Raw genomic sequence first — 13,260 nt, forward strand, 5'->3', positions numbered from 1 at the left:
ACTTACTTTGCTTCGAGGATTTGTTTAGACTTAAAGCTGCAACCACGACAATGATGTCTGGCTCGAGGACTAAAAGACATCTTCTACTTCCTCTCCGACCTTCTTCTCTTCACACCACTCAAAAACATCTATTTCTAAAATACCGAAATTCATGGTCTGTGGTCGCATGGTGGTGAAACCGAAAATTATCAAGGCCTACACTCATGACTGTCTTCTCCTCCGAGTATCTAAAAGGCCTGCTCACTTTGCAATGGTCTCCGCCTTCTTCCTTCCTAGAAATGGTCATGTCCAGGCTAAATGCGACTCTTCTTTCCTCCAAAACACACCAAAGACCGAGCACAACGCTAGCCGCAGCGGCATATAAAAGGCCCTTCTACCCATCGTCAATAATCTACCCTCCGACTTCTCCGGGATACTTCCAAAATATCAAAAATGTAATGACATCCAGCGATGAACAAAAGCTCACGACATTAAAGCCATGTGCATTTTGCGCGACTTCCAAGGCCACCCAAAACAGTTGTCGACTCCTGAGATGCGCGGACGAACTCCACTTTCAAAACTGGAGAAGAAGAAATAACATGGTTCTTTGCCTGCTCCGTCAAAAAAAGTCAAAAATATCAGCTGGATGTCTGAGAAGCTCTGCTGTGCCAAACACTACTCGTCCGCTACGCATGAGTTTGAGAAGAAGAGCGGCTCCAAAACCTTCAAGTATCAACGCACATGTGAGAGAAAAGCACCAAGAATCGGCATATAAAAGCCCCTGAATTTCGCCTGAGATTGCTCCTTTTCTTCTTAACACCACAATATCTCACTCCTATTCTCATTTACTAAAAAATCTCCGTGTATTATTAGATGGAGTGAGAGTGAGGATTTCTGGAAAACGATGAACGGCGTTGGAATGTCCGGCGGATGGCGTACCTCTCTCTCTATCTTACAAACGTGCCTTGAGCTTGTCGCTGCTGATCTTGATGGTGATGATGATGATCATCATCATCATCATCACGCATTTTCTCTCCTGTGCTCCGTTGAGCAGTCCCATGGCAACCACCACCCCGCAGTCCGACATTCCGTCAATCTGAGGATTGCGAGCTTAGGTTCATGCTATACGATGTGTTAGTATTGGCTCTGGAATGAGTCAGTAGAAGCTTGGGAAAGTGCCGCGTCGATGAGGACCGATCGGCCGGGTTCTGAGTCTATGCCAGATATCCAGTACCCCTATAGCGATGGAGAGTACTGTGTTCTTGTTCAGCAATCGTGGTCGGCATGGGGGAAGTCAGCCTACACGTATGTACTGAAGTCGTGAAACATGTAGCAAGTAGTCAGTAGCTTCTGCTCGCACTCTTTTTAAGCGTCGAGAACGCGATAAAGATCACAACACAGCCATCACCTCGAAAATCCGTCCACGCAAAGACGAGCCAAGAATTAAGTAATCTCATTTCTCGCCCATGCATATCCACCTATAATAAGCCTGTAACCCTCCCAGCGCCAATCAATATCAAAAGAAGTTGCCATGTATGCATAGCCACCCAGCTTTTGCCCTTTGTAAAACTCCGAGGCTCATGAAGAACGAGAAAACAGGAACAGAAACATGGGGTGAGTGATATATTCGTTCGACGTTGTGTCCGGCCACTCGAGACATGAACCACACGATCCCTCCGCTATGAGTATGAAGCAAGCGAGCGTGATGCTGCTACGTTTCTCGAGCATGAGGATGCTGGGAAGGATCGTGGACGTGCGAACGAGAAATCGTGTTGTGTTGGTCACTCAGGGTCGAGAATCGACGCAAGATAGAACCTCTGATCGCGAAACAACCTATAAATCGACTTTCGAGGACGTGAAGTCCCAGAGCATCTTGACGAGGGAATCGGGTAGGGTGTAGAGGTCGACGTGGAACTCGCCATCTATGATTTGTTAGCACGTGCCTTGCAATGCGAGATGATGGAAACCCACTCTCGACGTCATTCTTAGTGTACGTCTCGCTGGTCTTGTTGTCGTGGACCAAGGTGACGACGTGCAGCAGGTCATCCTCACCCAGCTTCTGCAGTCCATCGGCCAGCTTCTCCATGTCTACGTTCTTGTCTCTCCGGCCCTTCTTCTTGGCGGCGTCCTTGTTGCGCATGCCGTTGGCCTCGGCGGGACCAGACTCGGCGAGGAGGGCGAGGAGCTCAGGCTTGGGGTTGCGGAAAGTCTGCAATGGCGGGTTAGCAGTGTTCTGGCTGATGAACAGCACGCGTATGTGGTACTTACAACTTGGTGCTTGGCCTCATAACGCTCCGACTGGAAGTTGAGGTCGTGCTCGAGGGTGTGATCACCGCCCTTGCCAACAGCGGACAAGACAATGCTCATGTCGAACTCACCCCAACCCTTCTCATCGATGCGGAACGGCGGCTTCTTGATGACTTTTGGCATGTTAGTGGGGATGCTTGCTGACGGCATACTGCTGAGCGCAGTGTCGGGCGCACTTACTGTGCTTGTTCTTCTCGAACGAAGGATGCAGGTTGTAGACGGCCTTCTCGAAGACGCTGGGCATGACCTCGTTGCCCTGATCATCCAGCAGCCAGACCTCTATGCTCCATGATCGCATGGGATATCCCTCAACGGGCGAAGGCTCCGCGCTGTGAATGTGTATTAGCGGCTGGCGACGTGTAGACGCGTGAGATGGGCAGGCGCATGCGATTGCGCGCGGATTGTACGTACATGGGCTTCTGGTGAGTGATGAGCTTGACCCATCGCTTGACCTGCGCGGTTGTTAGCATTTGCGCGATGGTTTTGAGGGCATCTCCAGGCCGCAACTTACGTCAGGCATCTTGTCTGATTTGCGCCGCGAGGACTGCGTAGACGGGCTGCTGCGAGCGTGATTGGTTCCGGCCTGCCTGGAGAATATATACGCGAGGTGTGTAGAGGCGGTTCACGTCGGGCGCGGTCTGGCGTGTCGGTCTCTTGCGACAAAGCCGGGGCGCGTGTAGTAAAGGCGTGGCTGGTCTCGGGTCGCGAGCTCTGATTTGGCGAGTTAACTGAGAGATGGTCGCGGGGCGGCGGAGACGGAGACTAGTTGCGCTGGCTTGGCGCAAACCATCAAGCTGTAAGAAAAGCTGCACGAGCACGGAAGCCTGCCTGACAGGGGACTAGCCCTCTGCCAGGTGAGAGACGTGATACGGCATCGGCACACGTTTGCATTGCAGGTGAGACTGCACGCTATGCAGGGTCAATTTCGCCATTTCTTAAAAGTAAAGCCATCACTACCAAGTCGACGCATTTCGTGCCATCAGGTCTTGCATGGGGGGACGCCGTTGACTACAGTAGTCGGGCCATTTAGTTACTATCTAGTTATGTGCAGGGTGTGGGTAATCTCTTCTACCACCATCTTATCATGCCGTCCCAATTCCTCATTCACTGTTCGTGCAATCCATCTTTTCGTGTCTCATCCCATCCTCCAAGCTGTTATTATCCGGCAGCATTTACTGCTCCGACTTGCCGAAAAGCGCCTCGTTCTCTTGCTGGGCCTTGATGAAGGCCTCCTTGAACTGGTTGGCATCTGACAAATATAGTTAGTGCTCCGCTGCGCGGTTTCGTGCATCTGCTTGGACTCACTCTCGCTGTTGGCGAACCGGATGGCCAGGGTCTGAGCCTCGGGCTCGCCCTCGCTGACATCGGCGGCGGCGTTCCAGACCCAGCTGCGGTCGCTGCCGACGTTGGGCGACAGCTTCATGTCGGGAACAACTATGCACTTCTCAGTATCCGCGTTCATATCCGCCTTCCATGTATCATACCGTAGTGGTTGGCGCAGACCTTGAGGGTCTTGTCACGGCGCATGACGAGACGGGTCTTGCCATTCTCCTTGTGCTTCAGTAACCGGACGTCACCAGTGCCGCGCTCCTTCCACTCCCGCGATTCCCTGTCGAACTTGAACAGCTTGGCGCGCATCTTGAATACTTGCTCCTCGAGCTCCTCGTTGGTCTTGGTGTCGACCTTCTCGGTGAGGTGGACGACGGGCTGGAAGTCGACATCGGGCTCTTCGTTCTCGGGGTCCTCGTCCTGTCGCCTTGTCAGTACATCCTAGAAAGCACCGTAGCACATACGCACCTCGCCCTTGGGCTTGGAAGCACCTGATGGCTCGTCGACATCGTCGGCCTCCTCCTTCTTGACCTTTGCGGGGCCGCCACCGAACATGGAAAAGACGTTGTCCTTCACTGCGGCCGCTGCCTCTGTCGCCTTCTCTGTGATGGGCTTGTCATCCTTGCTCTCTGTGGTGGTCTCGGGCTTGTCAGATGCCTTGTCGGTAGTGACCTTTGCGGTCTCGTCCTGGACAAGAGTCGCCGCAGGGTTGGCGATCTGCTCGGCGGCGGGGTCGGGCTTGGCTGCTTCAGACATCTTCTTCTATGAATGCGGAGTATTCGGGTCTGTGTGTGATAAGAAGAAAGCCGCGTTTGTGGGGGAGATGTGGTGTGTTTGTGGGTTCTTGTGTCAACAACTGCCTGTAAATTGGGAAGTGGGATGCCCCTCCAGAACGCGCTTTACCCGGTTCGGCTCAGGGGACGTGCCCAACGCGCCTGCTCACACCTGACGCAACGTGCACCCTACCAGTCTGCCCTAGATGATGAGTCAACGTGTAACTACGTCAGTACAGAGCCAAGGGCATGTGCGCATCTACAAGCTGCTGTAGATGCATCGTGGTATGAGATGAATTTGACAAGTCCTATAACTCCCAAGTTGTCCTACTGTCCACACCAGGTCCCAGGGGTATATCACTGCACCCTTGTGTCTGCCCTCCTGTCCGTATACGCCGCATAATCAAAACAAGACAGTGCAGAAAGTCACATGAGATCCTCCACTGCGTGCCGCCTTCCCATGTTCCCTAGACCGCCCCTCCCACCTTTGCACATGCCCAACTCTGCCCCTCACCGCCTTCCTTTGCAGACAGTCCCGCCGCCGTCTCCATCTTGCACCTCACGCGAAGAGCATTCATCCTGGCCCTTTGCATCGCTGACGATGTCCGCACCGGTGCGGTCACCTTTCGCAACCCCATCCATGTAGCATCCGGTATCTGTCTTGCCCGCTGAGCCTTCATCTCCAGTTGATGCTTAGTTTCCTGAAGTTGCTTGGAAGCGTAGAGATCAAACCCGGCCATGTATTCTTGCAGGTGCTGTGCAGCTACAGCGGAGACGTTGCGAAGGGTGTTTTGTGTATCCAATATGTTTGACATGGCGGTGTCGAGAAGTTGATCTAGCGTCGACTTGTTGTGTCCGAGCATCACCTCGAAAGATTGCCGCAAGAGAGGCTTTGAATGTGTGGCAATGCTGACATTGAATTTATCGAATCGATACTGCTGATCCAGGTCGACAATGTACTCGCCAGTGGTGGTCCGGTTGTAATGTGCTGGAACCTCTTGAGAGTGGCGAGAAACTTGAACCTGAAGTTGGGGTTTCTTCCGGTTCGAATTGAAGGATTTAGAAGGACGGAGTACAAACTGATGGTCTCCGGTGATCTGGATTTCGAAACCTCCAGCCTGACTGTTCTTCGCCTTTGGCTTCTGGGTAGCCTGCTTTGGCTGGGACGGTACGACAGTGAGGCCTCGAGCTTCGTGTACAAGGCTCGAGCGACATGAATCCGGGTAGCGAGCCGCACTTGGAGACACTGAAGCTGCGGGCGTGATCGTTGTGGTGTTGCTTTGAATCTCTGAAACGGCTGGTGACACTGACCGCCCTTGGGACACCTTTTGGTACAGCATAGGGGTATAAGCCGCACCCATGAGAAGCGCGGGGATGAGGGCGAAGAGAACGAAAGCAGATGCTAGCAACTTTGCAGTTGGCCATGGTGAGCCCATCTTCTTCGTAGACGTCTTGGTCTTGTCACTAAACCACGATTTGCGGGCTGTCGAGGCAGCCTTCGTGCCCCGTGCCTTCGCTAGATGAGGACTAATGAGTGCGAGATGGCGATTAAGCTGCGATGGCTCGAGTTGGTCGAACTGGTGGATATCGAGGGGCAGTACCTCCTTCAGCTCGTAATCAGTGTTCGGGTTGTCTCGCCCTTCTACGCATACCCGTAACGTTGTAGTGTTCTCATCAACGGAAGATCCAGCTCCGAAAGGATTGGTCTCAGCAAGTTCGATGCATGGGATTGTCTCGCGTTCGAATACTTCCTTGGCAGATGCAAGATCTTGCTTGTCAGCAGTGCTATCAAGGACGCTTGGGTGACAGAGGACCACAAGGTCTGGTCGATCTGAAGAGTGAGTAGACAGGCCGGAGCCGAACATGAGCTGTCGTCCATCTTCCATGATGGCGAGAACGTGCCTCTTCTCGCGCGACTTATGAATCTCCATTTTGGCACAACGATCAGCGTGCGGGACGGGGGCATAGGGCTCGATGTGGCCGCGGACCATGACCGACTTCGAGGCGCTAGGGTAGGCAGCGAGTGCTGCGCAGATCTTAGAGGTGATGGTGCCCTCTGCCCACTTTCCACTACCAATATACAGTATTCGGTATGCGTCTGGGGTGGCGAGAGGGTCCTTGGACAAGGCTGCCTTGACCGACAACCTGATCTCTTTGCAGCCATAACGGTCGAACACCGGTGGCAGCTCGTCCGTATAACCTGCCGAGCTCTTGATGACGCTGCTTCCATGGCTTACATCAGAACTGCCCGTATCCTGCTCTTGGAGTACGAAATGCCTTGAGCTCATGCTCCCACTCAGGTATGGCGGAACCTCTGTCAAAGAGGAGTCTTCCCCAGATAGAATAGGGTGTACGTGGGTTTGCTGCTCTTGGGATTCGCCGTGCGAAGAGTATGTGCTATCTTGTAAGTGGTGCTCGCCAGCTTCGTATTCGACGTCGTCATCACTGAAATCGTCAGACGTGTCATCGGGCGTGGGACCGTCGGTGGACGCGATCGACTCGGTGTGGGCTTCGTCGTCGGACATGTCCATGACGCCGTCGCCGAGCAAGTCATAACTGCTGTCGTCGAGAGAGCTGCCCGCCTCTTCTGGGGCTCGGCGCTGAGTCGACCTCATCATGAGCGTTTCAAGATCAAGCTTAGTGAGCGAGTGGGCCACCTGCACAGGGGGGAACTTGAGATCCTGGGAGGAGTTAGGCTCGCTGGAAGACATGTCAGCCTGTTTTCATGCGGAATCCAGTGTGATCAGAAGCTCAAAGCGATCCGAGTGTGGTGGAAGGAGAGAGGGGGGAACGGTCAAGGTGAGGTTGTGGTGGGCACCAGGTGGACGCTGCCTAACTAGCTGCGGGCGAGGCGCGTATGGGGGCCTTCGGGAGGAAGTGGGGACCAGCGGGAGCAGGTGACAGCACATACCAGATTGCACACTGATAGCCTGATAAGTGAAGCGCAGGACTACCGAAATGCTGTCAGTGAATGCGAGAGACGAGCGACTGTTCAAACTGCTGCGAGTTGTGGTGACGACAAGGTGCTGATGGACGGTCGAGCTTAGGTGGGATGCGTATGGGGGTAACCCCTCATAGTCTCATAGTAAGCGATAAGATACGGAACATGGTTCACATGGCCAAAGCAGGCCACCTCATTCAATGGAACTGAACAGGCGCGCTGCAAGCTACATCAGCACAACAATAAGATTTAGTAAGATGCTGAGGCGATGCAGATTCCCGGTCCATCTACTTTTATCATGCTTTCAAGAGGTTGATGTTCAACCTTGCCCTTGCATGGGGTGGGGCCGTCATCTAAAGCAAGCAATCCCATGACCAAACAACGAGGGGATCATTCAAGAGCAGAGCTGTTTTCAACTTGTTCGTATTCGTTCTCATACACTGTGTCGCCAATGCGCAGAAAGTAAGTAAGCCTGCAACGACGCCCGCGTAGTCCTGATGCTCTATTGAAGGGCGGCCCAGCCCGTATGCAATGCCAACACCTGACGCCTTACTGGAAAGAGGAGTAGATGCTAATGTTCCCGCAAAATGCTAGCCTGAAGCTGATAGAATATCACGCGAGAAGGAGAGATCATGGTCCGTCAGGCCCAGGTGATGCCCAGCCACCAGCCACTTCTACCCATTCCGTGAGGCAGGACCCTTCTTTGCCCTCTACGTCGACAATATCCTGGTCGCATTTGCAGCGACAGCCGACACCGTTCTCCTTGACTGGGTCATAGGACGCCCAGTACTTATCTTCTTCCAGTCGCTCCTTCTCGTCGAGAGTCGTTTTCTCAAGATATGGCTCTCGGGCGAGTTGTCGCGCAGGTGCGTTGGCGGGACAATGTTGGATGGTCGTATGCCGGTATCCAAAGTCGCGGAAGTAGTGGATATCCTCAGGGCCAAGTAGCGCACCAACAGCGAGCGAGTGGATGGGCGCATCTCCCCATCTCTCCATCCAGAAGCCGCCACTACGATCCATCAACTCGAAAAAGTCATTGTACTCTTTGCTGCGGAACCAGTTCAGATTGGCGATTTCGAAATTGCTCCAGAAATGGCACATGTTGTATGATTCGCCCTCCATGTTCTCTGGGTGGATCTCAGGCATGGCCTCTGTGCCGAACTCGGCATCCATTATATCCTGGGGAAAGAAGTTCTTCTTCGACTTGGGCTCTGTCTTTGGCGCCTTCTCGTCCTCCTCTTTCGGCTTCTCCACGAACATCTCCCACATGCCCTTGGAGGTCAGGTTGTTGTTACGCTTGTAGGCCGAGGCATATCGCCAGATGTTGGGGACGGTTTCTCGTAGCTCCTTCACCGCGATGGTGAAGCCATATGTCTTCTTGTTCCGGATCATGTGGATAAAGGGATCGTATGTGATGTCGCAGAAGTACTTGATCTCAGGCTCGAGGCGCCAGTACCAGTCGTATTTGGCGAGGAGTTCGTGTTGGTAGAATTTACTGTCCGTGTTAGTGGCAATCAGAAGAAAGCATGCTAGGTTACATACCCCGAGTAGAACCTGCACATGTGATGGTAGCTCTCCATACCACCGTACATGATGGCCCTGTCACCCTGCTTGGCGATTCCTTCCTTCGCGACATCGGGATCTACCCAGTCGGGGAAGCCCCATTGCTCGGGAGGGATCTTACCCCACTCCACTGGAGCACTGACATGGGCCAAGACCGTCTCCCTGAACGTCTCGTTGAAGTCTCCGTCGTTGAGGAAGACGTATGGGTAGTGGAACCACCGATTGAAATGTCTCTCAATCGACTTGACCGACTGTATGACACCATCCAACTCCTTGTTTCTCGCTAGGACTACGAATGCAGCGTTTGCTCGGGGTCCGTTGACCTGCGGCTCGAGGCAGCCTACCGCAAATGGCTTATCGTACTTCTCGCTTATCCGTCTGCGCATTGTTGGATGTTGTTTGGATGCTGTGGTGATGGGATTTCACGTACCTTATTGAGGGAGGGCCGCCGGCGGGCATGTTCATAATGCCCTGCGAGTCGGGAGACTTTACGAACAGAATTATGATTATTATTATAACGAGACATGGAAACAGCAGCACCAGGCCCAGAGGTATCGACACGGATGAACTCCCCTTCAGCCGTATCCTGCGTCGAAAGAAGGACAACCGTGGCGAGTTCTTTTCGGCGCGGCGCGGTAGGTCGTCCAGCTTGTCTAGACTGTCCTTTGAGGTCGGTAGCCTCTTCGTCATATCTTGCAGGAAGCCCATGGTGGTGCCCGAGTGGTGGCGTGTCTGGTATGCGATTTCCTGCCAATGGCAGCCCTATTGCTCTTTGGCCCAGTCGCAAGCGGTGCGGAGCGAATTCGAGGGGTCTAGAGGACGTCGAATGAATGCGACGGTTGTGGGTGAGGAAAGGGCGACGTGTTCAACCCAAGGAGCTTGGTCGATAACGAGCGTGTGGGTCGTGACTCCAGGTGGGTGTACGAGGGCGGAGATGGGTCGGCGATTGGCGTGACGGGCTCAAGCTTGTAACCCTGAGGGAGTGAAAGGAGAGAACAGGGTCGTTGAATGTAAATTATTAGCGGCCGATGATTGCGTATGCGTTTCGAGATCTGCTAGTTGACATGTTCCCTGTCGGCGGAACGCGCCAAGCCCTTTAGCACGCATGCCGATAGCAGGTGCAGCGGACCAATACGTTTCGGGATGGGCTTTCACCCGCCATATCTAGGCACCCGACTAGACATCCCGATGGAGTGAATGCTCTCTGAAACCAAGAGTAGACTGCAAGTGCATCGTAAACTATCCGCAGCTAAGGCGGCGAAGGAGCCGCACGGAAACCCGCCGCTAAGCGATCGACACGACATTCAGCCAAACGACTAATCTAGACCCTTACGTGCATGCCGTGTCAGGACATCCCTTGCACTACAACCACCATGAGCTTCAAAGCAAAAGACCTCCATTTCGGTAAATACATATGTAACACGATCGTATCGTTCGCTAACTCGCCACAGACAGCTCACAGCCAGCCTTCTTACAGCGGCTGCGCGGGCAACTCACCAGTGGAGACACAGCCCGTCATGAACATCCAATCGCGCGGAATAAGAGGATGAAGAAAGACGACGACGAAGATGATGCCCCTACGTATGTCATGGAAGAGACGAATCAGTCGCTGAGTAAAGAGGAGTATGATGCGCTTGTGTCAGGCAAAGACGACAAAGAGGGAGGGGAGCCGGCTGCAGATGAGGCTGGAAAGAAGAAAGATGGTGATGCGACGTCGCAATCCAAAGATAAGATTGCTGAGGTTGGTGCAGTCTCAAAGAAGCGCAAGGCGGCAAAGATCATCGGGGATGACCAGGACGAGAGCAAAAAGGGGGAAGAGGCGGATGTGAAGAAGCCAGACGCGAAGTCTGCAAAGAAACCGAAGAAGGCCAAAGCTGTCAAGCTCACTTTTGGCGAAGATGAAGGCTGAAGACGGTCGCATCTCAGCCATCAGACATTACCCGCTTGTTAAGGACGATGCATCGAGTCACAAAGCTGTCGTGGTCCTCTCTACTTGCCACCAACGTCAACTCAGGCTGTGCGAGACCACCGGACTTGCCGGTTCCTCGAGGGCAGTGATCGCTTTCATTCATCTGCAACTTCCCGAGGTCCTCGCGTGGTCATGCAGGCTGGTTCGCAATGGACAGCATCAGCGACGCGATGCATATGGCGCAAAAGGGAAGGGGAAGCTCAAGCTGAGTCGTGTGTACTCTAGCATCAAGCTGACTTTAGAGCACGGAGTGTCGCATACGAGGGCTATGAGCTTCAAGGTCCTCCCTTTCAAGATTCTAGTGAGCACATGGGACAATATATTGAGATTAGTACAAGTCAATTTTGACCGTGACGGTATACCATTACTTCCCACCTGCACGATCTCGATCTCCCTTTGACTAAGCTATGCACCTTGTCATGTCTGACCTATCGCAGTGGTCCTTCGTGGTTAAGAGGCAAGATCTCAAGATGCTGCCAAGGTCGGAACGTTCCGATCGGAACGAGGATGTCAACCCAAGCGCTCGGGACTCCGCAAGGAAGTTCAAGCCTCCTGCATGCGGTTTCCCTTGTCCGTCCACAATTCTGCCATACAACATGGCGAAGTTTTCGCTCGAGGTAATTCGCACAATTGCCTGATCCATCGCATTTCTCATCTATTCTTCAGGACTTTGACAAACACATCGAGAACCTACGCGCGCAGCTCCTGTTTCTCAATGAGACGCTCGATGCGACGGATCACAATGCCCCCGACTGGCTAGCTACGGACTTGATCTCGCTGCGAAACAAGTCGGGCAGGCTACAGGACGACATGAAGAGATTTAGGGACCAGCTCGAGGACGAAGGTCTGGCGGAAAAGAAGAAGGTATGCTGTGCCATTTGCGCACGCGATGCCAAAAAGCTGACAAGCGACAGGTCAAGACTTCAAACAAACGTCTTAGTATCGAGGGCGGGAAACATGCCTCTACTACACCAACTGCGCAACCCCCAAACTCCAACTCGCATGCCATATCTCCTCTCGTGGATCAATCGCCCACACCACGCGCAAAGCGAGCTAGAATCGAAGACGACTACGTTGTTCAACATGTCGATGTCACCGAGGAAGTGAATAGGCGATTACAAGAGAGCCGTTTGCGACGCCTGATGCAGACGCCGAGCACTGCGCAGAAGCGAAAATTCGATGCATACGAGGATGGACCCAGATCAGATGGGCCGGCTGGGACAGAAGACGAAGGGCAAAGAGGTGGACAAAGTGGGAGCGAGTACGAGAGAACCCCAACGAAACGGCTGAGGAGTAGTGGAACCTTTGAACATCTAGGAAACAGGACAGAGGACAGGCCAGAGAGGCAGAGTCCACGCTTTGAAGACAGAGTCGACGTGAAGAGGAGGAAGTTCCAACGATAATCAGCGAGAGATTTGCGCGTGTTTATGAGGTCCATTATGCATGATCGGGGCAGAATAGGGACAACGGCGTAACGGGCATGGGAAGTCGAGAACAGCATATCAATAGGCGCATCTGAATTATGAGCATTCCAAATCGAGCCACCCTGTGCATTGAACTGTTCGCGTGGCTTCAGATCTCCGCAGCACCTCCGCTCCGAAGGGGAAGCTGCAGCCGAGGCGGGAGCTAGCCGCCGTCTTTGCATCATTGAACTTTTTGACATTGCGACCACCGAACTACTCTGACATCACCCCTTCACTCTGTCTGCTCGAACTCCTACACGCACGATCAATCTACTCCGACACCCACTGTATTTCCAGCATCGACTGCGCAACCACGTTCTCCAGGATGGCGACACCGAACCCCGTCCAAAATATGCCCATCCCACCAGAAGAGCGCCTCGCTCTCGAACAACAAGCCCGATACCAGCGCATAACACGTAACCTAGCCATCGGCGGCCTCGTCATATGTCCAATAATAGCCATACTCCCACCACGAAAACTAGACCTCTACACATTTTCCCTAGGCGTCGGCTTCTACCTCTCCGCCGATCATCTCATCACACTACGAACAGGTCGTGGCCTCGTACAAAACCTCAGTCCAATGCGAACCATGGACCTACCGACCGAACGCGCAAAGGAGATGCAAAAGATATTGCAAGAGGAAAGGGAAAAGAGTCGGAGGACACTGGAGCGGAAGGAAGGGCAAGAAAAGAGTATACTTGGGAAGCTGTGGATGGGTGATGAGGAGGAGGGTTGGAAGGAGCGGCGATTGGAGGAAGAAAGGAAGGCGATCGAAGAAGGCAAGAGTTATGGCGATATGATCTTTGAGCAGATTTGGGACGTTTGGAATTGGGACAAGAAGAAGGGAAAGGACGGTGAGAGCAAGAAGGAATGAACACGTCTTTGGGTCTGCAGAGCCGCATTCTCTTGTATAACACGGATGTACGATATCGCCTT

At 53.3% G+C, this 13,260-nt stretch overlaps 5 protein-coding genes across 5 annotated transcripts; 3 read left to right on the forward strand and 2 right to left on the reverse strand.

Moving 5' to 3' along the window:
• Positions 1–1,812: 1,812 nt before the first annotated feature.
• J4E79_005734 (uncharacterized protein) lies at positions 1,813–2,806 on the reverse strand (the record flags this gene model as incomplete). The annotated part of the gene is made up of 6 exons (XM_049354612.1): positions 1,813–1,901; positions 1,951–2,188; positions 2,248–2,399; positions 2,467–2,615; positions 2,698–2,738; positions 2,798–2,806. The coding sequence occupies 6 exons, from the start codon at positions 2,804–2,806 to the stop codon at positions 1,813–1,815; spliced, it is 678 nt and encodes a 225-aa protein (XP_049210735.1).
• Positions 2,807–3,458: 652 nt separating this feature from the next.
• On the reverse strand, positions 3,459–7,099 carry J4E79_005735 (uncharacterized protein; the record flags this gene model as incomplete). Its single annotated transcript, XM_049354613.1, has 5 exons — positions 3,459–3,535; positions 3,592–3,720; positions 3,771–4,035; positions 4,084–4,377; positions 5,000–7,099. 5 exons carry the CDS (start codon positions 7,097–7,099, stop codon positions 3,459–3,461), a joined length of 2,865 nt encoding a protein of 954 aa, XP_049210736.1.
• A 3,166-nt stretch (positions 7,100–10,265) lies between these two features.
• On the forward strand, positions 10,266–10,801 carry J4E79_005736 (uncharacterized protein; the record flags this gene model as incomplete). The annotated part of the gene is made up of 2 exons (XM_049354614.1): positions 10,266–10,296; positions 10,344–10,801. The coding sequence occupies 2 exons, from the start codon at positions 10,266–10,268 to the stop codon at positions 10,799–10,801; spliced, it is 489 nt and encodes a 162-aa protein (XP_049210737.1).
• A 656-nt stretch (positions 10,802–11,457) lies between these two features.
• On the forward strand, positions 11,458–12,264 carry J4E79_005737 (uncharacterized protein; the record flags this gene model as incomplete). Its single annotated transcript, XM_049354615.1, has 3 exons — positions 11,458–11,478; positions 11,528–11,725; positions 11,776–12,264. The coding sequence occupies 3 exons, from the start codon at positions 11,458–11,460 to the stop codon at positions 12,262–12,264; spliced, it is 708 nt and encodes a 235-aa protein (XP_049210738.1).
• A 385-nt stretch (positions 12,265–12,649) lies between these two features.
• Positions 12,650–13,198, forward strand: J4E79_005738 (uncharacterized protein; the record flags this gene model as incomplete). Its single annotated transcript, XM_049354616.1, has 1 exon — positions 12,650–13,198. One exon carries the CDS (start codon positions 12,650–12,652, stop codon positions 13,196–13,198), a length of 549 nt encoding a protein of 182 aa, XP_049210739.1.
• Between the last annotated feature and the right edge of the window lie 62 nt (positions 13,199–13,260).

This window comes from Alternaria viburni (genome assembly GCF_023758015.1).
Source record: "Alternaria viburni strain BMP 2772 chromosome Unknown scaffold_11, whole genome shotgun sequence".
In the NCBI taxonomy this organism is placed as follows: Eukaryota; Fungi; Ascomycota; class Dothideomycetes; order Pleosporales; family Pleosporaceae; genus Alternaria; species Alternaria viburni.